General features: G+C 39.5%; 3 protein-coding genes across 8 annotated transcripts; 2 read left to right on the top strand and 1 right to left on the bottom strand.

Annotated features, from left to right (window-relative positions):
- The first annotated feature begins 1968 nt into the window (after window positions 1-1968).
- On the top strand, window positions 1969-20623 carry Pbp49 (proximal sequence element A Pbp49). 6 transcript variants are annotated; one of them, XM_086990953.1, is made up of 9 exons: window positions 1969-1984; window positions 6134-6821; window positions 16492-16743; window positions 17100-17272; window positions 17471-17734; window positions 18119-18214; window positions 18416-18538; window positions 19100-19265; window positions 20277-20623. In XM_086990953.1, exons 3-9 carry the CDS (start codon window positions 16558-16560, stop codon window positions 20460-20462), a joined length of 1194 nt encoding a protein of 397 aa, XP_086847079.1. In that variant the 5' UTR covers window positions 1969-1984; window positions 6134-6821; window positions 16492-16557; the 3' UTR covers window positions 20463-20623. The 6 variants fall into 6 exon arrangements, with proteins under 6 accessions (XP_086847079.1, XP_086847080.1, XP_086847078.1 ...); XM_086990954.1 differs by lacking the exon at window positions 1969-1984 and adding an exon at window positions 8509-8664 and having other exon boundaries at window positions 5619-6821; XM_086990952.1 differs by lacking the exons at window positions 1969-1984; window positions 6134-6821 and adding an exon at window positions 12001-12058.
- Scox (Synthesis of cytochrome c oxidase) lies at window positions 12080-14938 on the top strand. The gene is made up of 2 exons (XM_086990956.1): window positions 12080-12383; window positions 13127-14938. The coding sequence occupies exons 1-2, from the start codon at window positions 12333-12335 to the stop codon at window positions 13994-13996; spliced, it is 921 nt and encodes a 306-aa protein (XP_086847082.1). The 5' UTR covers window positions 12080-12332; the 3' UTR covers window positions 13997-14938.
- On the bottom strand, window positions 18565-25646 carry LOC111250833 (putative pterin-4-alpha-carbinolamine dehydratase). Its single transcript, XM_086990957.1, has 5 exons — window positions 25603-25646; window positions 22130-22265; window positions 21485-21613; window positions 20915-20945; window positions 18565-20374 (listed from the first exon to the last, which is right to left on the bottom strand). Exons 1-4 carry the CDS (start codon window positions 25629-25631, stop codon window positions 20937-20939), a joined length of 303 nt encoding a protein of 100 aa, XP_086847083.1. The 5' UTR covers window positions 25632-25646; the 3' UTR covers window positions 18565-20374; window positions 20915-20936.
- Between the last annotated feature and the right edge of the window lie 2082 nt (window positions 25647-27728).

Raw genomic sequence — 27728 nt, 5'->3', positions numbered from 1 at the left:
CGGGAAGAATTTAAATTTAAGAGATCCAGCGCACAACGCCCCATGAGGTTGGCGCCAAACGAATCAATCCTTTAGCCAAAGTTAATGATACTTTCACCGTTATGTGTATAGTATTTTGTTGAAGACATGCCCGTTAAAAGCGCAATTAAGCCAGCCACTACAATTGCGCTATGTTGTCGGCCTTCACCTGAACACCGGTGGATGTTCTCACAACTAAACACCGACAAGTGGATTCCTACAAAGCTGAGTGTTCCAAGTTACGTTCGCTCTCTCAGCGCTACTTCTTACAAACAGTAAATTCAAGTTAATTTCTGTTAAATCATTAAAGATATCTTTGCTGAAAGGTTCTAGTTCTAGCAATATCATTGTCATGCTTACCCGAATCGAAATGATGGGAAGGCTAACAGACGTTCCCCATGTCCAGCTCCCTAAGCTGTCCTTTAAAACGAACTCCGTCATCCGTAGTGTCTGCGCAAGCCCTCGCATTTATCGAATACCTCTGCGTATCTCTTCAGTAACACAGGCATAGGCGCTGCGGTATACTGACAGCGAAGTCGAAGAACCATCTTGACATACGAATAATTACTTTCTAACCCTCACGAGACGTTAACATAACAAAAGAACACAATTGAACAACCATCAAAACTATTGGTTACGTCTTTGGTTAACGTTTCAGCATCAAATTCTGGCTGATTTTGGCAAAATGTCGCATTTCGATGGATTTCAATCAGGTTTCCAGAATAATGGATGAACTCGTTTAACAACGGTGACCATGTGTTGCTATTTTCGCTGGATAACAATTCTGAATCTATTTTTTCCGCCTTTTGTCCGTTCATTATTTAGCCGCTGTGTGTATGTGCGCGTGTCGTCTGGGTGCCAATGATCAACTTATCATATACGCAGCTCCGCTGCCATGATTACGACCTGACTTTTGGCGCCCTCTGTCGCTGTGTTCGTTTCGGCCAGTGTATGCTGGTACGCATTTGACTGGCTGGTCATTTTTGAGCCTCTCGTAAGCTTTCGATTTGACTATTACTGCTGCTGCCGCCAGCTTCGACCAGCCAACCGACGCAATACCGCTACGTAACGGCCTGTCCGCCCGATCTGGTCGCCGGTGCGAGGATAGATATTTTTGTTCTGTTGTCGAGGAGTGATTGGTTCGGTAGTAGCGGGTCGGGAGAGCATACGTTTCGAGCGGCGATTCAGTCTAACAGATGTCGGTGTCTGGCGTCCCACTAAACATCTGTGCAATCGCAATAGAAATCGTAGAACCAGCAGCGAAACCAACAACAAGCCAGGGCGGCGGCTTCCTTGTAGGAAGCTGTTTGTAGTTAAGCCTACCGCCTGCAACAGTCACAACAACGACAACATTGTTGTTGTAGTATGTTGACGTGCGGACTGCCCCAATGGACGCGGTAGCGACTGTGATTGCGCTACAGTCTGCCTCTTTCGGCGATGGCGAAGGCTGTCCAAGCTAACATAAAAGCTCAGCGAAGACAAAGGCGGGAATGATGGGATGTGGCGATGAACGAATGTATAGTGCAGATGATGACGGAGAACACTCACGATACTCATACGTTCACAGACACGGGAACACAGGCACAAAATGGAGAAAAGTCTAAAGAATGTTGATATACGCCACTAAATGAGATGCGGCTGGTTGAGCGATGCTGAGGTGTATGAAGTCCAATCAAACGGCGAACAGAAGGCCAGTCTCGATCAAGCGGATAAACCCTAATCAATCGAAGCGTCAAATAGCAGACAACATCATAGCAAAACGTCAACCACAACCTTGGTAACTTTTGCAATTCGTTGCCAATTCACTTGTCGCATTAGTTCCAGAGCACGTCCACCAGATGGAATATGAACAACCACAACAAAACAGCCGATAAGTTGAAGAGTCAAACGACAGGACTGACACACAGATCGGAATCCGCCCTGACGTGACAACGGTTCATCGCTAGGAAATGACTCCTCTGAGCGGGTAAGTCAGGTGCTGCCAATGCCCTACTTTTGTTCAGCAGTTAGACTCTAGCTAACCGAATAAATGTTGCAGCGTGGCAATTCTGCCAATCAAAGCTACCCTTGAAGACGAGAATCATAATGGAAATAGCAAAGGTACTCTTTGTTGTTACTGGCGGCGGTAGCGGCGTTCGTCAACAATTCCAAATGATCACTTCGTTCACCTTTTAGTCGAACCAATAACTCGTAGTCATGACAAATCTTTTGCTGATTCGTTCCATACAAATTATTGGAGTATGCAACATTGCAAGTAACAGGTAGGCTACGCAATAGCGAAATATTGGCATATCGATAGAAACCGTGTGTATTAAACAGCCTTAGATCTAAACACTTTGGGTTTGTTTGATAGGTTGTTTAGGCGTCGCTAATGACATCTTTGTAATCAACAAGAAAGATATTTGTTGGAAAAAGTTCAAGAAACTTTTTTCCTTCATTTAGAACTTTTTTATTTTAGTGTTCTAAAAGTTTATAATTGTCAGATGTAAACATGCGCAGTAAAGTGACCCCCAATGTGTTTTCTGGGATAGAAAATTTGCTACAACGTAAAGCATCTAACTCTCGAATTCCCAGTGTGTTTTTTCAGGTTTGTTGGAAATTGTCTGCGGAAGGTTCGTAATCCTGCACCCTGGTACTTTCAATGTCTTGAATCTCTCTGGTAGGAAAACCCTTGATAGTTCTCCGAAGGTCTTTGAATGGATACAGATTTTTCTTATCTTTACCGATAGGTACGATAAAAAAAGATCATGAAAATCGGATCCATTTTACTATTCCTATGCATCATAAAGTTGTCCAAATTGAAAAACCCTGGTACTATCCTTATACTAATCAGCAATACGTACTGTCTCGCATCCAATCCTGTTGAAAGACAACATTTCCCCCTTCGCGTAGTGAGCATTTGGAAGCTTCTTACGAGCCTTGGAAGTTGTCATAGCGATAATCGAACCCTACAAACACTAGTACAAACATTATGTGTACCATCATCGAGTAATGGAAAATAATAATTCACATGGCTCATTAACAACCTACAATAGCCATGACAACGAGTTACTAGCGAGAAGGGCCTACTAACTCCAAAGAATCCAAAACTCTTCTCAAACTGATATTCGGCCATCATAGGGTTTCGTAGAAGCTTGGTACAAAGCATAATAGTTGTTTCGTAAGACTGAAATTTTATTCTGCTAAAGGACTGACGATTGATAAACTCTAGCGTGCAATTGGCTTAACTGATTTACAAGCTCATTCAGAAAAGCGACTCTCGCCTCAATTGCGTACAACGAAACAATGACGCACGGCAACAAAAAACGAAAAATATAAAGAAAGCAATGTGATCTTTCTCCTCTGGGATTCGTGCACACGGTAAATGTGTGCTCTATTAAAGGCACGCCAAACGTTGGCTTGTGGCTTCACCTCGAAGCCACGCTGTCTGCGAAGGAGAACGCATGAAAAAGCGGGCATCATGCTTAGGCACAATGGCGGCTTGTGGCCAGTAGTTGTGGTCGATCCCGCCGTAACTTTCAAAATGTTTTTGTTTTTCTATACAATCACGCTTATCAAATACGTAGATATCGCTGTTTTCTATTTGCGTAATGTGAATATTGTTAGAGGTCCCGAGTGGACGGATGTATAATACATAGACTTTACTGTACCAAACAAAGCTGTGCTAATAGTGTTCATAAACATTTGCTTTTTTTCAAAATTAACTTGAAAGTTTTTGCGAAACCTTCGGAAAGATTTCATTTGAAATGAGCAAAATCAAAGTGAAACATATTAAATCTCTAGTTCTACTGTAAAGTAGACTCCGTAATATGCAACATCTTTTACGCAGATGATAGTGGTCGAATGCCAGATCCGTTATCAAAGTCGATAACGGTACGAGTAGTGAGCTTCGAATCTGCAAAATTTGAGCGACGCTCAGAAATACTCTTTGTATTGGCTGCCCGACCTTCTGGGGACATGCTTCAAAGGCCTGCAAACGATTCGTTCAAAGGACCATAGGAAGTTCACGTCTATCGCTAACGTATTAATAGACATGTATTCAACATCATTATATTCGAGAAGACAGATGAAGCCATAGCAGTCGCCTCTACAAATGGTCATCAGTAACAATAACAGCAACACTAGGTAGCAGAACATAAAGGAAGCTTTACTATCCATTATTGGTCTTTACAGCTGTTGCCATTTCTACCGTTGTAAAACAGTACGATTTTCGAACTGCAGTCACTTTCTGATGTATTGCATATTTGGTATGGCGTTGGTTCGGGTGGTGTTCACTGAAGATCGTATCGATGACAGGCGACCGCAGCACTGAGGATAATGTTCACACCTCCGAACACGATCAGTTTAGCATCTAACGTCACGTATGACGCGACGGCTACAAAGTCATGTACCTACCATCGCATTACCGCTCACCGTAGGAAGTAATACGACCGCAATACGTAGTTTACGTTTTACACGAAATGTCCCTAGAAAAATTGTTGCTCCGAAAAAATATGACCGCAAACGGTTGCTCGGAATCTCACTATGATCAATTAGAATTCGCATTCATCGAACGGACTGTTACAAATAAGTATTCTATAAATGTTAACGTGCGACGCATATAACTTATTATTGTGCGTTAAAATTCGATGTTTATGTACCCCATTACCTATATAATGTTTATGTTTGCTGAGATACCAGAAAACTTAACAATTAATTGTCTATAGTGACTTCTGTCTGCCGGGAAACGAGTCAAATTGCCCCTATCTGTCAGCTAGCTTCACTTAATACGTGTTTCTTGCATAAAAATCAGGTAAAACGCATTTCGAGTCGTGGTAATTAAGCACTTATTTCTGTCGGAGCAAATCTATGCTAGTTAGATTTATCCACCGATATTAAGTTTATAAGACACCGTATTAGCATCAAGGATAAACCGATCGGACTCGCTACTAATTTTTGGATCTAGAAGAGGCTCATATGGCTCCGTTATGCGCGACGCTCCGACACCGAGTCGGATTGACTATCCTAGAATAAGAACAGCACAGTGGATCGTGTAGAAAAACGATCTTAGTGGTCCAAGTTAACTTTGCCTACCAATTTCACCCTACATCCGCCTTATTTTCCGGGTGTGACCATTAATAAATCACTTTCTGTGTGAAAACATCCATGAAAACAAGATCATCAGCTGATGTTCAAGGTAACTGTGTATGCCGAGCTAAAACGTATAACAGGTTTAAAAAAAGTTCTTGCGGACCCCAGAAGCGGAAACGGATTACTTTACTCGTATAGAATATGCATTTAATGACGATTTGTTCTTTAAGTCATAGCCATGACATTCTCAACGTGACTGTTTGTAAGAGAAGAAAATGCAAACATATACCAGTCTGAAATGCCTTACATAGATTCATCTTCGCCGTTACAGAATTGTAGAGCAGGCGACTGAGATGGTGTGGAATCTGATACCCCATACCTCAGGACAAGACTACTATAATCAGATTAATATAATTGGCGACGTATTAGCCCAAAACGCCTTTAGTCCTACAAATAAAAACGCCTGACGAAATTATGTAGAGGTATCACTTTCCATAATTTTGCCAATTTTATTCAGTGCTGCGCATACATGCTTAGACTTGTCATCGACAACCGTCATCACCGACAACAGAGGGCGAATTAGTCCAAAGACATAATTATTAATGATTCTATATCGTTAGACTTCTTTATTATCGTTACTACCATTATATTTAAGCCTTTTAGTTGAAGTCAACTTCAGTTTCAACTAACTTGAGTGCTAATCTACACTTAAAACCCTACGGTCTTGAACGTAAAGTCTAGGACTACAAGCTACAGATGCAATAAGTATTTACATTAAGCCCCCACAGTCCATCCAAGACAGTTATATGCTGCATGAAAGATCATTCGCTCTCTGTGTAGCAATTTCCATGATAAACTGCATACATTACATATAATCGTTCAATTCGAACTCCGCTTTGCACAGCTCATAGTATAATTTCGCTCACTCTTAACCGCAAAATAACCGCAAAGTGAACCCAGATCGATTCATTCGAAAACAATAGGAAGTGGCAGATCTCTAAATGAACCGAAAATCTTCTGCATAACGCCGTGGTCCTCTTTTCAGCCACGATCCCCGTCGCCGCCGCCGCCGCCGCCACCGCCGCCATTTCCTACAATCATGTCGAACAAAAGCGGTACGCATCGATTTCTGTCAGTTGCGACTTGTTGCGATGCTTATACAAGATAATGCATTCACCCAAGTATATATGTAGCCTCTCCAAGGGTCGTCGGCTGCGTCAGCGCGAAATGTCTAACTGCTTTGCCGTGATACCGCCATCTTGTTTCCATGCGTTGCTTTAACGTATGACGTTTCTCCTAGGGCAATCTCTTCTATTGGCGGCTTTTCTCCGCCGATACGAAAAAGTCGAAGCCTGCAGCTCGAAAGTCAAAGCTGTGGCAGTCAGAGCACTCGAATCTACCTATGATATCGTAGCTTTACGAGTGCATATGGGAGCGTAAATATGTGCGCGAAACAGGCAGACGCAGAAACAAAAGTCGAAAAATGACGACCAACGAATCAGATCGCTTGCTGTGCACAGAACCACTGCGGACGTACAGCAATTGCTATGAGTGCAAAAGTCAATCCCCCTAGTCGCGTGCGCCAAGATCGATAACAGCCGCGGCAACAGCAGCGCCACATTGAGCAACCGCTGCACTAGCGACAAGCACCGACTCTATAACAACAACAACAACAACAAGTATCGATCGATTACGGGAAATGCACATGCTCGGATACACGGACCACATAGAAGGTACGCGCGCCTCTATGCTAAATTCTCTTTACTTTGTTTGACGACGCTATTTTTTGTTGTTGTTTCACCGCTATATTATTATTATTGTGGATAGGCGGAGTGTGCTGTCTCCTCCCTGAAGCCGTCAGCTTTTACCACTATCAAGATCAGCGTTCTTTGCGGTTTTGATGACAGAGTGTTTTTTGTTTGATTGGATCGGTCTCAGCCGGCGTAAATTAAATGAAGGGAACGATACGAATCTTTACCCTGATCACAGCAACGACAGCAGTGACCCCAGGCACATAAAACTGGCTAAACGTCCAATAAAACATAATATAGCCTAGTTGGCAAACAACAATTTTAAGAAGAATGGATCGGTAATTTTTTACTGATGTCTGGTGCGTATCACGCAAAAGCTAGATTGATTCAGTAGCTAGAGTACAAAATGGATCACAAATAGCTGTGATAACAACAACAACAACAATAATGATAATATTAGGGCTGTTTGAAAAAAAAAATAAATACGTAACACTGTGGTGACTGATATCGCAACATCCAGTAGATTTTTTAAAAATCTTTTGTTCTAATTATTTATAGTAGTAGCAGCAGCTTGATAAAGTTCTGAAGTGGGAATATGGATCTACGTACTTTATGTATATACCGATCTGTATCGTTTCCGTGTCCTTTACATCGTTCCAAAAAGCACAGGGCGTTTAAGATCAAAAGATTGATTAGAACACTAGAAGACTACATAGCACTAGATAGCACAATGTCCCAAATAACTTCTGTCTATTAAGACAGCATATGGGAAAGTGGAACACAAAATTGCGTTAGGTACGACCGTTTCTATATAATCGTGGATCAGGCGGATTCGATAAAACGAAGGGGATTGCATTCAGTAAAATTCGCATGATGAAGCTGAGTTTTTTTTATTCTCTGGTCGATGCACCGACAAACATAAGAAAGAAAGGAACGTGGTTACAGTATTGGCTGTATTAAGGTTCCTTAAAACTCCCTGATACAATAATTGCCAACGATTACTGACAAACATCATTTCTAAGGACCTCATTGAAAAATATATTGAAATTTTCTGAAAAAGAGAGGTATATTTATGGTAAATACTTTAGAAAAGTTTTGCGATAGGTCTGATAGGATTGAGTCCTTAAGTCCGGCCTTTTCTTAATATAAGAAAGAACAAATGTTTGTTTGAAAAAATACATTCTCTTTCAAAAACTGTTTCACTGCTAATTATATGGATAAAAAACATTATAAACGGCTGTTGAACTCATCGTCGTAAAGGTCATCGAACTGACTTAGCAATCTATGGAAAATAGCGCAGAGTAGTTTCCCTAAGATTTAGCTTTAGATGAATGTTTTTAGCTAATGCAAAATCGTTTGGACAACTAATTTTTTTCTTTAATATTATGGTAAAACCACGAAGAGGTAAGATATATAGAACATTCCCTCGATCTTGTCTTCGTAAAGGCGAATCTGTGAACGAGTTTATGGCCGTACTGAAATACACCTCAAAATCTTGACCACCTTGGACAGACGACGTAAGGCTGCGCGAGTGTAATTCAAAACAACCTACCATAATGATCACCTGTTATAATTCAATCGCCGGCGAACTCGTTACCAGGGATCGGTCATTGCGCCTTTAACAATACAGGTGTCACTATCTCTTGCATCAACTTCTGAATCTTTTCAGTGTAACTGGCCGATGACTTGCCGCCTGCTATCCAGAAATAGTTTCCTATAATCGACTCACAAAATGATGAATGTAGCTTGCTTGGGCGGTCAGAAATTTACCCAAAAATTCGATCAGAAGCTCCCGTAAGAGGATCATATTTTTATCTAGACCCAGGTATGACTAAGTCTACGAGCCACTGTAAACAGCACCCTGTAGCAATTTTTCAAATACGAATAGTTATCAAGCACCTCGCTGCATGATGATCTTCAAGCCGTTCAACACTCACTACCCTTAATTCACCTGCTTATTGCAAGCTTTTTCGATGTATTTAGTATGTATCTTCTAGAATGACACTTGTTTATTGCAGTGCGCTAGCAACGTCTCTCTTGTGTTCGTTAATTTGGTTCAGGATCGCTCCGAAGACAACGCGTTCACTTTGAGTAATCCTACTATTTGCGTCCTGCATATGTGCTGATCGCTCCGCAGAAGGTGCTTATTTGGGGACCATATCGTCTTTCATTTTCATACATCGTAATTTCGAAAAAAATCGATACACATTGTAGTGTTCGTCCAAGTGTGACTTATTGGCACGACGTTGGTCTTACATAGAACTGCCGATGAAAATGTCCCACATTAATATCTTACATTCATAGGCGCCGCAATACTCAGCCACCCGACCCACGTATATCCCATCAGATGATTTGGCGCTCTCCCAGCCCCATTCTCTGTCATGTGATAATAGCCAACTTAGAGCTTGTTTTAACGAGATTTTTCGATTATACCCAACATGCTCACGCAGGCCCTAATATGTTACGGCGCCTGTTCTACTTGCTTCAGACCCTTCTTGGCTGCTGGGACTACACAATAAGAAATACCTATTCAGACCTACTTTAGACCTCTCTACAACCCATTACCTTTCCAATTGCCGGGTCTGGAATACACCAAAATACACGTGTTTCTCCCCGAAGTTTCAGACATCGGCTAACGTCCCACAAAGCAACAACCTGTCTCTTAATGTTTACATGCCCATCACCGACAGAAATTTTTCACTGCTTGCATATACCGGAACGTGTCCATTGCTCAAGCCCGGATCCGTACAACGAGTTCTGTGTTCGCTTTGATTCGAAACCAAAGCTTGCTGTGTATGCGCCCAGGAACATTTTATTAAACTAGAGTACTTGCACTGCATCTTTTTAGATATACACTGGTACGTCCAATACTTGCGCGCAAGATTTGAAAGGAACAGGAAGTCCGTCGGCGACACTGCAGTAAGATTTACAATACAGTAAATCACAAAGCCGTACTATCATGATTTTTTCTAGGAACGTTCCAAAACAAAATGCCAGCTTGGAGCTCTCTAATAATTAAATTGGCGTCTACCGCGTAAATGAGTATAGGTCCTCCATTCCATTTTCTTGCGCTGGCCCCAACCGATTCTAAGGTGTGTGGGGCTGAGTGTAGCAGAAACACACAGGCAAACCCTAGCAGATGCTTCTGAAACAAGCCTCGCGAAGAGTCGCGTCAGTGGCGACGTGTCTGTTTTTTAAATGTCAAACGCTCCCCTACGGAGTTGTCTCCTTCGTCCATTTTCGTACGAACTTGTCGCTGAAATTTCAGCTACGACTTTTCCCTTCCTGCCACCAATAGCATTAACGGCACTAGTACCATATATTGCCCCCTGATGGCGTACTGGATAACGTGCTCGCGTACTAGACTTTGCTAACACGTGGTAGCCTCTGTTTAAATGCGGCGTAGACACTTTCTTTCTAACTGGTAGCCCGCTATCTAATGAAATGCCTAACGGTAGTATCAGACGTTAAACCGAAACACTCGTTAACTTCAGTGCGGTAACTTACTCTCGGCTATGAAACTTTTTTTTTAACATTTTTTAGTACAAAAGTGGTAAAGCGCGCGCACTACGCTTCGTAGCCACGCCATCGCTATATATATCCCTAGGGCCTTTTCCCTTTTCCCCTTAATGTAGATACAGCCGTAGTGGATTATCACAATGATCGCGGGTGGGTCGAAGTCGAGAGCCCGACGCACCCCAATTACAGTAGAAATTCGGCATATTCACGCAGCACCTCGTTTTTTATATAGCGATGGCGACGGAAATGCTCACAACCTAATTGTTGGTGACCGCGTAACAATAAATGCACGTAGTAGAAAAATAAATACTATCAAATACTTAACGAAAACACAAACAGTAAACATGTTTTTTGTTTGTTAACTCAAACACGTGCTGGAGCAATGGGAACCAAGGCTGGAGTACGGTACCTGAAATGTATAGATTTTTTCAGGTCTACCATACGCCATTATTATCTACTAACTGATTACAAAATTTTGTGGGCATTTTGAATTCGCTACTGATATCGTTAGTACAGATTGCACAAATACACTAAACATATCAAGCAGCTTCTTTGTTTAAAACCTACTTTATTGAAAATGATAGACATTGATTAGAAGGTATACAACAGAACGCATTGTTTGCATTTTACATAGCTAATTTCGGAATACGACGTAAATAAACTGCCCATATGGTTGAATAATGTCTATAATTTTAACTGTCTGACTTATGGAAAGTCACAAAAGCTTAATAACTCTTTAGTTTATTTAGAAATTCGATTCGAAATATGAAGAGAATGATACATTACGTAATACTACTATAGAAATACCACAAACAATAGCGTTAAAGGAAGTAAGCTAATAGTATGTGGTAAAAGAATATAGAAATTGATATGTGGTCAATGAAGCCATAACACCAGGAAATGGTAACTTGCAGAAGCTAACCGATATGCGCATTAAACCGGTTCCAACATTAAATTAACTGTTCATGTTAATGTAGGGGATGCTAATTGGAAAGCACTACGGATATCTGGGCGTTTATATTACTAAGAGTACGTGTTTTCTTTAGAATTTTAGATTAGAAAATTAAAAAATTTACTAGAAAGACCAGCCAATATGAGGAACCTTTAACTGCAAGCTACGTGCTGTGCTGACCTGCACACTTTCAAACTATGCGTAAGGCCGTGCTACGTGTGACAATTAATTATTATTAATTATAATTGACTCAGATAACTTTGCTTGAACACTCGAAGTTGTCTCACTATATCAGCGGGTTCTTCCTCTTTTGAATTCAACCAACTACCACGCTTGTGATTACTCAAATAACACACACACCACGGAAACATTTAAACTTGATATTTCACTAGAATTTAGGACGCATCGCCTAGCTAATCTCTTATCACGTTAAAGGTACAGCACTTTTGTTCTCAAATTTACTTACAAGCCAAATAAAAGCTATTCGAAATTTCATGTACGTACGTTTCAAATTGATTATATCGTAATTTAAATATGTGACTTGGTTTTAAAACAATTCTCGCTAATTTAATTGTTTGCCTTTAAATATCATCTCATACGTCTGCCATGTCTGTGTCGAACTTGGCGCCACACTAATCTCAAATAAACTTTCCTGCGCTAAAGGCCATCCCGTGCGCGATCATTCAAATATTTTGATTTGGTCAGTGCATGTGCTGCTTGATCGGCATCAGCAGCTAGTTTCGCACGGGTATGTATTAGATTATTTTTTCGACTTAGTTTGCATGAAAACGAAACAAAGCAGGCCGTATAGGGCTTGCAAGGGTATCTGCACAACTAAATATAGAGTCCAACATGATAAATACTGCGCCCGTGCGATATGTTTCATCTTATATGTACAGTTTTAAAAAGAACATAGTCGTCCTCGAAACAAATTACTATTAAGCGGTGACTCCTTCAGTAACAAACTCTGTCGGGGAACTTAAAACTTCACAACCACGAAAGTTCGCTCTAAAGCCAACGCAATGTCGGACCTGCGTGCTTCATTTTGTTGGAACACTACGTCTTTATCCTGGGTATTCAAAACAACTCCTATAGTGAATACTTCAGGTGGTGCCCTAAACAGTAATGATTGGATTTTTCCTTGAACGAGCTATCCGATCTTCACATTATCTACTTATCAGTGTGATCATTATAAATATTGTACGATAGGAACGGAAAAGCCAACACTTGTTGGGAAATTTGGATTAATAGATCACATCTAGTGAAGTATGAGTGCCGAATTTGTTTTATGTCAAAGGTTTATGCATATTATAAACGAATTAGCCATAGAAGCAACCGATTATTTTAATACATGATCATTTGAATTAAACACTGAATATCTAATTAAGTTTACCGTCTTTCGTTCTGGATGCACATAAAGTATTGAAAAATCAACCTTCTTTGGACAGCATTTAACGATATAATTCGGGTATATACAGAAGAATTTATTTCTAAGCCTTTGGTCGCGTATAATTACTTTTCCGCCAATCATAGAATATCTAATATGGAAGAACGTCATTGTTTGCTGACGGTGAAAACGTGTGAAAATGCTGGAACTACAAAAAAAAAACAGTTCTGCCTCGAACTGATTTTCCACCTAAAAGTTAATCATGTAAACAGGTACTGGCTATAGCGTTTTATTCGCTTTTCATCAGACTTCTAAAAAATATTCTTTGGTAATTGTTTTACTGTCCATAAACGCTTGGCTATTCTCAAGGCATACGCTTTTATATTGACCGTTTTCTTACATCTTGACGCGTATGTATGCACTTTGCAGACAATGGCGTTCTTCCGTCGAATTCTCGCTCGCCCACTGGCAGCCGTGCCACGAATCACCACACAACAACGACAACAACAACAACAACAGAATCTATCCGATGGACTGAGTCGATCAGGGTGGCGGTCCACATTTGGTACAGTTTTCATTGTGTCACGACCATGCACAACAGAATCAACCAAACTTCCCCCACAACCTAAGAAGCGCGAATCGCCAGTAACCTGGAGGACCGTGGGCATCGGCTTGGGTCTAGGTGGCGCGCTTTTGACATTTATGCTATACGTTAAAAACGAGAAAAAGCAAAATATCGAAAAAGAGCGCAAACGTGTATTGGGCAAGGCTAAGATAGGCGGTGTTTTTGAACTCGTCGACTACAATGGGCTGCCACGCAAATCTGCAGACTTTCACGGCAAGTGGGTTCTGCTCTATTTTGGTTTCACCCATTGCCCAGATATCTGTCCCGATGAACTCGAGAAGATGGCAAAAATTGTCGACATCATTGAGAAGGAATACCCGCATATTGAGTTACAGCCGTTGTTTATTACCGTTGACCCAGAGCGAGATACAAAGGAAGCGATTAAATCTTATTTAGCAGAATTCTCGCCAAAAATTCTCGGTTTGACTGGTACGGTTGAGCAGTTAGCACGTGCAACGAAGGCATTTCGGGTGTACTTCAGCGTCGGCCCTCGAGATCAAGAAGATGATTATATCGTTGATCACACGGTTATCATGTATTTAATTGGACCAGAGGGAGATTTCATTGACTACTACGGACAAAATCGAACAGCAAAACAAATTGTTGACGCTATCGTCATGCAGAAGCTGAAGTTCGATAACCAAAAAAAGGGTGGCATATTTGGAATTTTCTAGGAATCAATGCTTATGTGCGAAAACTGGCGCATCTGAAGGTAAAGCGAGAGATAAGAGGTTTCGTTCGAATTTAGGAACACGCCTGTATTCCGCCGGTTTGTCGGTCTCTGAGGATCAAAACTACTTGAGCGGAGGAGCTGATCATATTACGAGGATAACAAAGACAAGTAAAAAATGGCTCACAGATGAGCTGATGGTTCAACGGCCAATTTATGTTATGGCAAGTGAGCTATTAAATGTTGCTGTAATCCTGCCAATACTCTGTGCATTTAACAGAAAGGTTAGCTCGCGCGTATAGATTATGCGCTTGGCGGGTTACGCTTGTATTGTCGTATCTGTTGACCATGTGGAGTTTTGCTCTCACAGACCGATCCATCGACCTTCAGATCAACCAGTGCGCAATAGAATAGAGCATGCATTTGTGTATCCATTTTACTTTGAAAAAAACTTCAGGGGCGCCGGCGAAGAAAAGGCGCCAGCCGAGTGCTAACGAGCCCTCATTAAAATATAAGAGTGTGTGGTCGAAATCCGTTCGGTACCGCACACAGGTGCGTTGCTAATAGTAGTTGCTGTAAATTACATAGTTTATTAATAAATAGATAATAAAACAAATTTTAGGTATGTATACGCATATATATATATACGAGTATATGGTTATCTTACATGCATTAGTGCATAGGTGGTATAAGAAGTCTTACACGCCTTCTTTCGTTCCTTTTAACCATAAACACATTTAAGCTGATCTGCAACAAAAGTCATCAAAAGCCTAGAAGGCGTTTATTTGATTTTCAAGGGATTGTCAGAAGGACAAATTGCTTGTGGCTGACTTACAAAGAAATATGTGATGTATCACTCATGTTTGAAAGTAAAAAAAAAATCCTAGTCCAAAGGTATCACTATGTAAGTGTTCTATGTTGAAATAAAAAGGGGTATACTGTATGATCAATATTGTCTTATTTAGAGTAAGCATATTTTCGTCCTAGTTAACGATGTCAACAATGTGTAAGAGATATTTTGCAAACACTTAAGGAGTACACTTATAGGTTGAGCCATAAAATGATAACCGATAATAATAACACAAAGACAATATTTAATCAGCAATCTGACAATTCTGATGCTGATGAAACCCATAAGTTTGTCTTCGCATCGTGAGCTCTAAAAAAACAATGATATAAACCTATTCGAAGACATAACTTTTGAGATTATTTCAGGCTGCAGTATCATTTCGTCAGATCATATAAAAGCAGCGTTAAAATGCCTTTGATTGAATTATGAGAAATATTATTTTGATGCTCCTAAAATAGATCAGACGATGTTGCCTTTGAGGGGCCTGAACAAATATCCAAACAATGTCTAAAAAAGAACATTTTGCGCTTTACGCCCGAAACTGCGTTAGCGTCGCGCGGCTGACCTATAGCAAGAAACAAGCGTATCTTTTCCGGAGTTGGAACTCGATATTCACGTGGTTCTAGGTTTAGTAGGCGTTAGCGGGGGTTAGGATAGTTTTGATTTTGAATACCTTCATTTGAAAATAAGGCGAATAAAAACCTTTACACACACCTTCTAATAAATCATTTTCCATTCGAATAGAATGTCTTGTAGTTGTAGTTGTAGTTCAAATACGGTAGCTAACGAAGGTTTGAAAGGAACCGCAAATACGGTGGATGAAGTCGCTCTCAGGAGATGATCAATAGCGTATAAAATTACCTAGTTATAATTGTAGCTAGGGCATATAGAATCATATGGCTTGTTATTTTTGTACACATTTGCGCTGATAATTACAGCAGAAATCTCCCTAGTATATATGAAAATATCAATTTCATAACTGAAAAAGATAGTGTGAAAATGATGTAATAAAATAATAATAACGTATAGTGGGAAAATATGAAAAGTGTAATATGAATTTTCCCTCGAATAGTTTATAGTTGATGACAATTGTTACTGTTTTTGTGACCTAGACGCCAACTTCCATGTCGGTCACCGCTGTCGACTCAATGATAACAGTGCCATAAATAAGGAACGTTCGATTTAAAATGAAACATGAATGAGACAGCTTTCTCTGCTTTAAAACGTGTTCTTAAAATTAGGTTTGATAAGACTAGACATCGGCTGATCGACCGGTACGCACCTTACGATGCATCAAAAGGATTTTTCTTTTATCAAGCTAGTAAATAGAGAGTCAACAAGATTACGCTGACCCGGTGTGACCGACTAGTTCATATAGTGAATTATAAACTCCTATCGTCGCTAAACAATCCCTTGTTAATGCTGCTCAATAAATTGAGTTTATTTGTTTGTTGTGACCGAGTTGGAATAATAGAATACAGATTTGCTCCTGTTTTGTTCGTTTAAAGGTGTTAGTTTGCGTGCAGATTATTGCCCATCTTCCAGTTCTGAACGCGTTCTTTGATGGAAAAATTTTCACTTTGTGTTTGATTCTAGCATTTCTTAAATTGATTTGTACATAACTTACTAGCTCATTTCGTGGTCTGTAGTTTATTTTAGCCAAGAAAAGGACTAGTTATCTGCGTGTTTAGCGCGTCTGCAAACGAGAAAAGGCAATGGCCTTTGACAGCGACTCTCCAAATGAAAATAGAAACAAGGCTCCAAAGACCCTAGATGACCTTCACGGCATTGCTCAGGGCCCGGGTTGTTCCGAGCTGATTAAAGTCTCCGAGTTTATCGACAGCTTCTCAGCAAATCACTTAGCTACGGGTGCCGCGTTTGTGTATCTGCGAGAGACAACGGTAAGAACAGTTATGTTGATAAGCAGTACGTATTGTACGCAACTTGCCAAAGTGATTATTTTAGTGGTCCCTTAAACTACGTAAGTGGTGGTAAGGCAGGAAACGTGCTAGCATTTTACATGCATTACAAACCAACATCAAGCAGAGAGTATGAAGTTAGTATCACTTCAGCATTTACAATTTATTTACTTTTCTGTCGCTGTAGGTCTAGTCTGGTTTACTATTAATATACTAGAACGCTTTGAATCTATAAATTATTCTCTTCTTGTTGTTATGTGATTTTCGTGATCTATGTACGTATGATTCGAATAAATACTATACATTATAACAGGTCTGACGCATGTGTGCATCTCTAGGAAGTGAACAAAGCTTTGACTATTCACCGGATGATGTCAGTTGACGACGAAACTTTTCGATCTCTAAGCGTCGCTATGGAGCATTCGCAACTAATGTGTGGGTGCGAAGAAGTTGACTGTACAGTTATTCCAGACAATGATGATGGCTGGATTTCGCTTCGAATACGCAAAAGGTTAGTCCACAGGTCATGTAATAACTAAGAGGATAAGGACCCCTTTGTTAAATATAAGGATCTTATTGGATGTACTGTTTGCATTATAGATTGTTTATATGACATTATAAACATTACTATGAACAATGCTTAGTCGAAGGCCATGATTAACATGCATATCTTTCTGTGTGGGGTAATTTCGCCCATCGCTGATTATAGTGATCTTCAGCGAAGTCGTCCTTGGCATGCCTCCTCGTCGTGCATGTTGCGTTTAGGTTCGCTCAAGACTGACTTACGGCTTCCAGCGTTTCCAGAGCCTCCAGGTCCACGAATAGTTGAAGGAGGACCCCGTGTAAGATGGCTCGAAGCTACTTTAACGGTTAGTTTATTCCGAACACCTCCTACTGGTACCCCGGCTTTTGTCGACCTAATTGGTCAGTTCGCAGTCTTGGGATCGACCGAACTCCAGAGTCTTGTAAACAGGTAAGCTTTGCCAATCGTAAACATATTACTTCATAAACTAACTAAAGTTACTAAAGCTAGACTAAAGTAACTAAAGCTAGACTACTAGATTTTAATAAAGCTTTTTGTAATTTTCTTTGCATCTAACAATCAATACGAACATAGACATTGGCTCAAACAATGAGAAAACGGTTCGCATGGATTGCAAATCTCAATGTAATAACCCACGATGTGCACGCTACGTATTGTTAACGGAGTTTACGTCACAGGTTTCTGATTTTTATAGCCCAAGACTTGTCCAAGCTTCTATACGGATCGCGTCATAGTGTAACCCGCACGTGTTTCTGTTAAAATCGTCATCTAAGCAAATGCTGAGGTGCTAATTTGTGTTGATCTGCTTTCTAGATTTAAATGCACGTCAGGCCATGCACGTCCTGGGGATTTTGCAGATCACCCAGAAGCGCTAAATATGGTCAAGCCTCTCTTAGATCGCATCAAAGGGTAAATAAAACAATCATTACATATTATGTTTTGGATAGATTTGCAAATAGAAAGCAATCACGCATACCTATATTTGATAGAATGGTGAACAGTTTCAGAACAAGTACTGAATATGGTGTTTTGAATTAAAAACGCCTACTACAAAAGTTGAAACGATTTCTAATAAAGAATAGGTTACCTTCTATCTAATCATGATTCCAGTTACTTCATATTCATTGAGGATACGTTCTACTGTTCTAATTGGGATTATCCCAATGTTATTGCCAAATGGATATCCGATAATAAACTGGGGGACTTTGAAGTTCGAGATATTGTTGGTGTCAAGTAAGTAATGGCAAATATACAAAAAATATTTTTATATGTAATGCGGCCCCATGGCTCATTATTTATTATAAACGTACATGCAGTCATACGAGTTACTGGTCACAATTAAATGGACATTAGTAATTATAAGATACTGTCTGAATCAATTCCATCATCTTAGACTATATTAGATGTTACTAGAACCTGTAGTCTTTGTGTCCTAACTTATGTGTCCTAACTAACGCGAGCATAACTTCAAAGCATGGCCAGAAAATTTTTTATGTATTTTCGTCCGATTTACGCATAGCTTTTGATATGTTAAGAGCATGTTTATCGCAGATCTTTAGCCGATACTATTTGTTATCGGTTGGGGATTTGCAGGAGGCAAATAACGAGTATGACGCAAGTAGCTGCATCTAGTTAATAGAAGTTGGACGTGAGCGCACATTTTAGCGATTCAGTTAAAAATTTATTGTTCGTGTTTTGTTCTCTTCCTCGCTATGGTTTGGGGCTTGTCCAACATGGGAGTATGAAAAATGGAACACTACATCGAATTTTGGGTCAGTAATATTCGTATTACAGGTTTCGAGATCTCAGCATCCGATTAGGGCGTCCTTACGTTTATATGCATAACGGAGACTGTCAACATCATGTCGTGTTCAACGATATTCGTCTTCTGAACGAACAACGCGATGATTCTGACATCAACAATTACCCCATGCTCTTGGGACAAAGGGTGCACCAACAGGTATAATATTTTAGGTTTTTTGATTATCATTCTTTATAATACTTTTCAACGAAAAGTATTATCACACTTTTACTACTTATTTTTAATCGACACCATAGCTAATAATTAATTATTGTTAAACAACACGAGAGGTGTTGTGACAAATTAGAATCTTCTCTAAAAAAAAAAAATTCGGCACAAATACGAATACAGTACTCATGCAATGGGCAATGATGCCTATGGCATGATAGGGACCAAAATCGTTAGTACATTGATTTCCACACTGTCCGGACATCGTTGCAGGAAGAATTAATCAGGAGTTATTTAAAAAGGCAAACGATTTGAAAGAATAATTGAAGTATAATTGGCGGTCGGACTTTAGACCTGATTATAGTAATCCTGACACCTCAATAAAAGCTTCTTGCAAATTCAAGAAAACGAGATTTTGAGGCATCAAATCGTGTAGACAAGTTGGGATATGGTGTTAATTCGAAGGGTATAATATCGAATTAACTAAACCATATCCCGATGGATAGAAGGCGTTTAGGTTTTTACTATCATAGTAATATTTCTTATCCTTTAATGTTATGTATGTTAAATTTATAAAATTTAACATTATTATAGGGTTACATTTAGTCTGCTCATAATATACAAAAAGTATAGCTAGAAATAACATGTTAAATTCATGTAATCTGAAAATTGTCACTATGACGTTTTGTGTTACAGTGATTTTGACTCTGAGGACAGTTTTCAGAGTTAGACTCATGAACGGTATACTTTTAACTATATACAGATTATGAAACTGGTCTAAATCTTCTATTAAATCTAAATGCTTATATCGAAGACGATGATAGCTGTTGCGCTTTTATCATCAGGGATTTGCAACTACCAAGAGTATCTGATGGTTTGGAAACTTTGCGCTGAAGCATCCCTTGAATTTATATGTTCTTCGTGATCATATGGCGACATGAAGTGTTCGATTCTCTTTCGATATGAGTTTCCCTTCTATAATAGGATGTTTTCTTCTCACAGGTGAACGTTACGTGTCAGATGTGCGGCAAAGGTCCGGCGGATTGGGTGATCACCGACCATCCGAAAATGCGACTGGATCCCACCCATATATGTAGTTCCTGTAATCGCATCATCAATTATGACGCCAATGGAAAGAAAAACTATGACTTCAAGCTTTTCTCATTTACTGATTGGAGTCAGTTATGAGTAATGGATGAAAACCGCTATCACATTCAACTGACAAAATATCATTGTAACTAGCATCCACACCTCCAGCTGGAATGATAAATGTAAAAATCGGGTTGGTTAATAAAAATATGACAAATCCACAGAGGTTAATTAATACGGATACAGGGCCTTGAATATAATGGATTGTTTATTACATTATGCATTATAGATTAAGTGATTAAGGCTTTCCATTGCAATTATTAATAGCATTTTCGTCAAGAGGGCTCAGAGTTTTTGGTTTCATATATAAGACACCTCATTCTCCTCGTATTTTTCAAATATTTTGTTTTTGTACTCGAGTTTGATAGTAATCAAAATTTCACTAGAAGGACTTCACGGACTAGAAGGGAAAATGTGAAGGGGCTGGCTAGAATTCATACTAAGAGGTCAAGTGAATAGGATCACTTCTGTGCACAACTTTGTATACTTACCATGGCATCCGGGTTGACGAAATTAATCGAACTGTCCAATTAGTTACCGTTGGAATTCAATAAATTTCATATGCGTTAGAATATAATGTAATAAATTATTCAACCGTCAGATACCAATAACAAGCCTCTATCTTAAAGTTAATTGATAAAAATAAGTTAAGAGCAAAGTCATGTTATATAAAACCAATTAAGTGCAAAGATATATAATGCTTTATTACAGGCACATATTCTTTTATTATTTATGCTAAAGTTGAATATTGTACTATAATTTAGATCCTTCGCGTAAAATCTCATTTTTTTTTAATAGAAGCTTGCTTTTCTTAATTAACAAAAAACTGCCTTAATACGATTCAGTTAAACTCAGGTACAGCGTACAAAGTTGGTATTCTGCTTATTCGCCAAGTAATATGGCAAATGGACTTTTAAAAATATGGAACGTCACTCATGATAATAGATTCGAAGCTATTTTTAATCTGACTTCTCGCTGGACGCGTTCTCAATGAACTTGGCAAGGCGTACGTCCCTCATGGAGAGACCCCTCACGTCGTGACTGACGAGGGTAATATCGACCTTGTTGTAAACGTTACTCCATTCAGGGTGGTGGTTCATCTTTTCCGCACGGAGAGCCACGCGCGACATGAAGCCAAAGGCCTCGTTGAAATCCTTCAGTGTAAATTGCTTTTGAATTGCATCCCGCTCCTGTAATTCATAAAATAATTTAGAGGATACACAACGATCAATTACCCCGAATGACTCTAGCCAACTTTTCTAGCCAACTAGCAGCGCCCCATGCTGTCGAAGACATTTACTCTAACTACCTTAAACTGAAGATTGATATCACACAATTGAATTAGTAACTTCAAGATTATATATATAGGAATTCAACCAATTGCATATATTCTACTGAAGATTATAGTAAAATAGAACAAATTTAAGGTCGTTTACTTGTAACTATATATATATATATATATATATATATATATATATATATATATATATATGCCTGATATAATTTTACCGATTTGGAGAGAGATATGAGCTGTAACGTCAATAAATGTTAGTACCTTTACTATAACCATATTACAAATCTCTCCTCAAACTCGCAATCTTTCATGTATGTTTACATAAAGACTGAGCGCATATTAACGTCATGATATTGAGGGCCAGTCATGAATAATAGGTTTACGCAGCAACAATCTCCGCATGCAAACTCACCTTGATGTGACTCCACCCATTTTTTAGCAGAGGCGCTAAATGCTCTGCACGCTCAGTTTCTGTGAGAAGAACGTTACTCATTGCGGCCGTTCGCTTGACTAGAGGCGATAGAAGGCAACAGCCCAAACGCATGTCTCTGCAATGGCAATGCACAACAAACCTATAGCTATCCTATTTAGAAGGAACAAGGAAAATAACTACAGTGGTAACTGTTATTAATATTGCGACATACGTAACGTTAGATACCACTTTCCAGTGATAACGTTGTTACTATGAATAATCGTATCCATCTACTTCTGATTTACTATTGCTATCTGATACGACTATTTGGCAAGCGTCATGAAAGGGTACACATGTTCCTATCAGTTATTTAATCAATCTGCTAAGGCACTTATTTCCGATTTCAACCTGTTTGTTCAATCGTTAAGTAAAGTCCGTTAATATTCACGAGATTTTTTTCGTCATTAAATGAGTTCACATGCTCATTATACTATTCTTTATGTCTCGAATTTTATGGCAGGTATCACCATTAGGCATTTCATTCGACGGCTGGGTCCTAGCACGAAACAAAGTGTGTCTATGCCCGAATTCGAACCTACACCATGACGTCTTCGTAAGATTAGCAGGTAAATACGTTACTAAGCTTTTACAGGGACGTATTATTTTAATCGCGCCATATTTCGCATAATAAAATATACTTGTGTATATACAAATACTTAGGAAATAACTATAGGTGACATCTGAGCGACTCGGCGGCTCTTCATGGCAGGTGTAACTGAGTATAGTTGGGAACATGTGACCATCTTTAGTTGAGGTCACAAGCATTTTAGTAATTAGACGTTGACCTTTTGTCAAAATACTGTTGACCAACAGCAAGACCTGATCAGAGAAGAGTTACTTAAATATTTAGAGTTTTACGTCTGGCACCGCCGTCCACTCCACACTGTTGGCTCGCAACAAAACAAAGTGTGTTTATCCCCGAATTCGGACTTAGGCTACTATGTGTCCTTAAGGTTAACAAACAAATACGTTACCTATTATGCCATTAAGTGAACTTATTTGAATAGAAGTGCATCAGATAGGCCTGACGTATTATTTACAAAACATCTATTATGATTCGTCTTATGATTCTATCTCGTTATTTGGCCGAGAGTTTTAAAAAGCATAAAAATATGTTTAGGATACCAGCAGGTTGTAGGGAGAAACCAAACGGTTTAATACTGCTTGAGCAGTGTTGCGTCTGATTCTACCTTATAATAGGACTATTTATTGACTAAAAGTGCACACGGTGCAAACTACATAAATAGTAAGTAGATGATTCGTCTTCACATCTAAATAACCGTGAGAAATCGTGTCGTTTCCTAGGCATCCCAAAGGACTCTCTGATAGTCTCATAAAGTCGTATGTTGTTTTCAAAATGGATAGGACAAAAAAATGATAACAAAGAAGTGACTTTTAGTTGAAACTACCTAACGGTCTGTTCATGCAAAATTGCATGTGTAAAGATAAAGTTTAAGTAACTAATGTTGGTGTAACATTCGTGGTAACCCTTACCTTCATAGTTTTCTTGGAATTTGTTTTAACTTCAAATTTTTTTAACGTCTTGGGAAATTATTACTGTGAGCAAGTTTTCAGAACCATTTTCTCGGTGAGGATTAAAAACCTGCGCCTTTAGAAGGTCTAACCGGGGTGGGTCTTGTTAGGCTTATTCGAGGTCTTTCCAACAGAGACTAATGAAACGACACAGTAGTAATTTGTCAATGCTGAAATTTTAATTAGCGACAGCCGCATGTTTATCATAACCATACCAACGATGAACGCATTCGAAAAGATGGATATTGGCCATCAGACCAGACTTTCCCTTACCTCTTGATTATTCCTAGAGTTTGAGAAAACTCCAGGTCACGCACTCATTCTTGCTAGTGGTAATTTGAAAAGCAAACGCCGAAAAAAGACCTCTAGTAATCAGTGGACTCATTGTTTTGTTTAGGTCTGTACCTGATTTAAAAAGTTGCCGCTTTTCAATATTTCGAAGACATGCAAAGAATCAAGCATAACCCTAATAAACTATCGATCTGGTGTAGCCTTTCCATCTTTACCAGTTGGTATCAACACAGTATGAAGAAACCATATTTGTGTAAAAGTATTTTACAAAGCGCACCCGGTTTATATCACTCTTTGCTAAAGCTGCCCTTATTTATACAAAATTTAGATGACGATTGTACGCACTGCAAATGTCGGAAGAACAGTCTCAAAAATTTAATGCTAATGGAAATAACAAACAAGCTATAATCTAACGAAACAAAGTAACCTTGACCTCAGCAAAGCCTAAACTAACATACTCTAATGAATAGTCTCACAGGTAGCGTAAGGAATCTAACTACAAATTTCACAACAACATGTACATTCATTTCTAATACCAACCTTGCAACAACCAACATCGCAAGATTTGCATGAGCTCCTTCAAAATAGATCACAGTTTAGTATGGTTTCACTAAAAATAGGCGTACAGGTAGCAGTGCTCCATCAGTCGGGGTTACAGAACGACAGTAATAGAAAAACCTAACTGGACTTGATGCAACAGAGGGTGCAGCGGCCAGCAAGAAACTCAGAAACATAAATGAAACGATAAATCAATAGCTGGACAGTGGCCAGTCGGTTAAAACTGCTAATATTAGCGAGGCGATGTCACAAAGAAAAGCAGCCTAATCGATGGCCTCATGCGAGCCGGTGAACTAATGGAGACGGGCCTAAGCTCAAAAATCGTCCATTTTTGCCCCCGCCTAATGGAGAACAGAAGAGGCGTATAAGGGTTGGTATGTACTATATATAGATAGTAGGAGTAAACAAATAGCCAAATTGTCTATTTTGTCACGTATTTGCGGTCACAGACTCATTTCAAGTCGCTCGATTCACTGGCATCGAATCGCTGCAAGTCATGTATGTCAAGTCATGTATGCAAGTCATGTCAAGTATAAGGTACTCTCGAAGATACAGTTTGAATCTGCATATGGTAGCTTTTTGTATGCACACGCTGTGGCCATATTGCTGGCGTGAATCAAACTAACTTGATTACAAGTGGATAGTATCACTAGCAGCAGACGTGTACTCACTGCTAAGTCTGTAGAGCGGCTGTCCATTCAGTAAATCAACTAAAGGAATAATTTTCGATAAAAAAAATCTAACATTCCGTTTAAAGATTTCATAGTAATATAGAAGGAACGGTTGCATATGCTCTATAGAAATTATCTTTTCTTTTTGCAGGTGACTGAACCTTGGAACGGACAACCTGTTCTACTCTACGATTCGTCTACAGCTCGTGAAAAATCATGACTCTTAGATATATGTTCATTTTATTACTATTATTTTTTTACTACTGTAATTTTTTTTTAGTTTTACCTACTTTTATTATTCACTTCATGTTATCTTTGTGAAATAATAATACAAAAAATCTTTAACGCAGTCTTTTTTACCCATTGATCATTACTTGAATCACCAGCATTACGAGAAAAGAATGAGCTAGCATGAAATAGAATAAAATCTTCACGTTGCAACTCAGTGTTCTACGTTCAGCAACACAAATCCGCCCAAAGCTGTCTGCATCTCACTCAGTTCTAACAAGCCTATCCATCAGACAGTTCACAATCGTGAAAATCGCTAAGGCAACGGAATCATTTGGACGAGCCAACCGAATTCCTGCTTTTTGGTGACCGGACGGAACCAATACGACGGCACAGCACAGATTACTAACACACAGAGAAGACCTCAAAGGCTTTCGTTAACAATTTTAGTTTTCGGTGGCCAGCGCTTTATATAGCGAATGGCATATTCGACTTTGGCTATTGTGGTACCACCACTAGCACGTCTCGGCAGTGTACCTCGATCAGAACGACCCATAAAAAGAATAGAGTATTACTTATGTGAAGTATGAGTATGAATTAATAAACCATACGAAGTTATTAGCCTATTTAATTGGTCGCGACGGACACAGCTTTGTTACAGTGAGTAACAACATTAGGCTACAAAAACTACTTTTACCTTATGTTAGTCAGTTGGTAAACGGCGAGTTAGTGAAGTCCATTCTGAGGTTGAGATCAACGATATCGAATTGAAGCTATACGATTATTTGTCTTTGTAAATCCGTCAACAAACGTGATTACTGCACTTATTGTTTTTAGTAAACCAAATTAACTTATTGCACCTGACCGGTAAACCACAAGTGCCTAAAATCAACTTGGGCTGAACAAAGAATATTTATTTACAGTTTTAAGGCGATGACAATTTGGCCTGATGAAAGTGCATTTGCACAAGATTAATTATTTGCATTGCTTTGGATAGGAATTATCAGAAGGGTAAGGGCATTTACAGCTGACAGAAGTTGTATCGGCTCCGAATACGATAGGTTGAATAAATGCCTGCTAGCGTCGATCTTTTCCACAAGCTCTTCGCAGATTTATTACTACTGAATTATATTGCCTTATCCCAGATGTGGCCGAATACCGTGAAGATACGGTCTAGAGAAAGGACTTACTTTGAATACGACTGATGCGGTCTACTAGTTAAATGGATAGAGTCCAAAAGAAATAACATAAAATTGAGAATATTTCAGTTTCTAGAACATTGATTGATCTTGATCGCGGGGATATACAATGATATCTTACTAGATCACGAGAATCCATTGAAAGATTACCAAAAATAATGACATTTCCAATACATGCCCTGCTGTAGACTTGTACTTTTTATATATATACAAACGATTGCTCGATATAACACAGGCGTTACAATGCGATTCGCTTTACGGCGTCGCACGTAACTCCATTGCATTCCGTCAATGTACGCAAAAACTACATGTTGTCTTCTTATATTAAAACGTTACTCAAAACTTCTTTCGAAAGTTCATGACATCTATGTAATCAGTCGAACCGCTACCACAGTGTCTCAGGTCAAATCCTGCTTTTAACAGTGTGCGGATACTGCATATTGTTTTCTCGAAACAAAACAGAAAATTGTCGATGTCGTATTTTCTTCGCGCCAGTTCTCTATTCTCACCGAATTATATGGAACAATGCCTTGTTTATCTGAGCTTTCGAGATGATAGGAAGTACTTTGCACCAGCAAGCTCACTAACCTGAACCACGTTTTCTCGTCCTGTTCGATTGTGGGGAACGCTTTCTACTGGTAGAGAGGGTAGAGGGCGCACCAAACAGTTCGTGTCATTGGGGTTTACTCAGAATTGCACTGTTTGCAAAATTCGTTTAGCACGCGATTCGCCTTCGCAGCCATGTGTACACAATCTTCTAGTAAATATAATTAGCAATAACAGCTGTTACTGGGTTTTTTCAGACAAACAAGCAGGCGTCAATGCACGCCGCGCTGCGGTATCTAGTCCTGCATCTAGTGCCATACTTCCCACTGTACGTCCGTTAGAGCTTTCTCCTCACGACCATACTGTGCCTGCTGCCAACCTTCCCTCCTGTCTGGGCCCGTGCGAGAAGCAGCTGACCCCGCGTGTCCCGCAGAACAAAGCAGTCGAATGCAAAAGCCTAGCGGCTAGGAAAAGCGCGCCAATTCGATTCAAAGTGTGGCGCCACCGTTTTCT

This window comes from Varroa destructor, unplaced genomic scaffold, assembly GCF_002443255.2.
Source record: "Varroa destructor unplaced genomic scaffold, Vdes_3.0 BEIS01000005.1, whole genome shotgun sequence".
NCBI lineage: Eukaryota > Metazoa > Arthropoda > Arachnida > Mesostigmata > Varroidae > Varroa > Varroa destructor.
The sequence above is the reverse complement of the archived record's forward strand: the minus strand, read 5'-3'. Positions and strand labels throughout refer to the sequence as shown.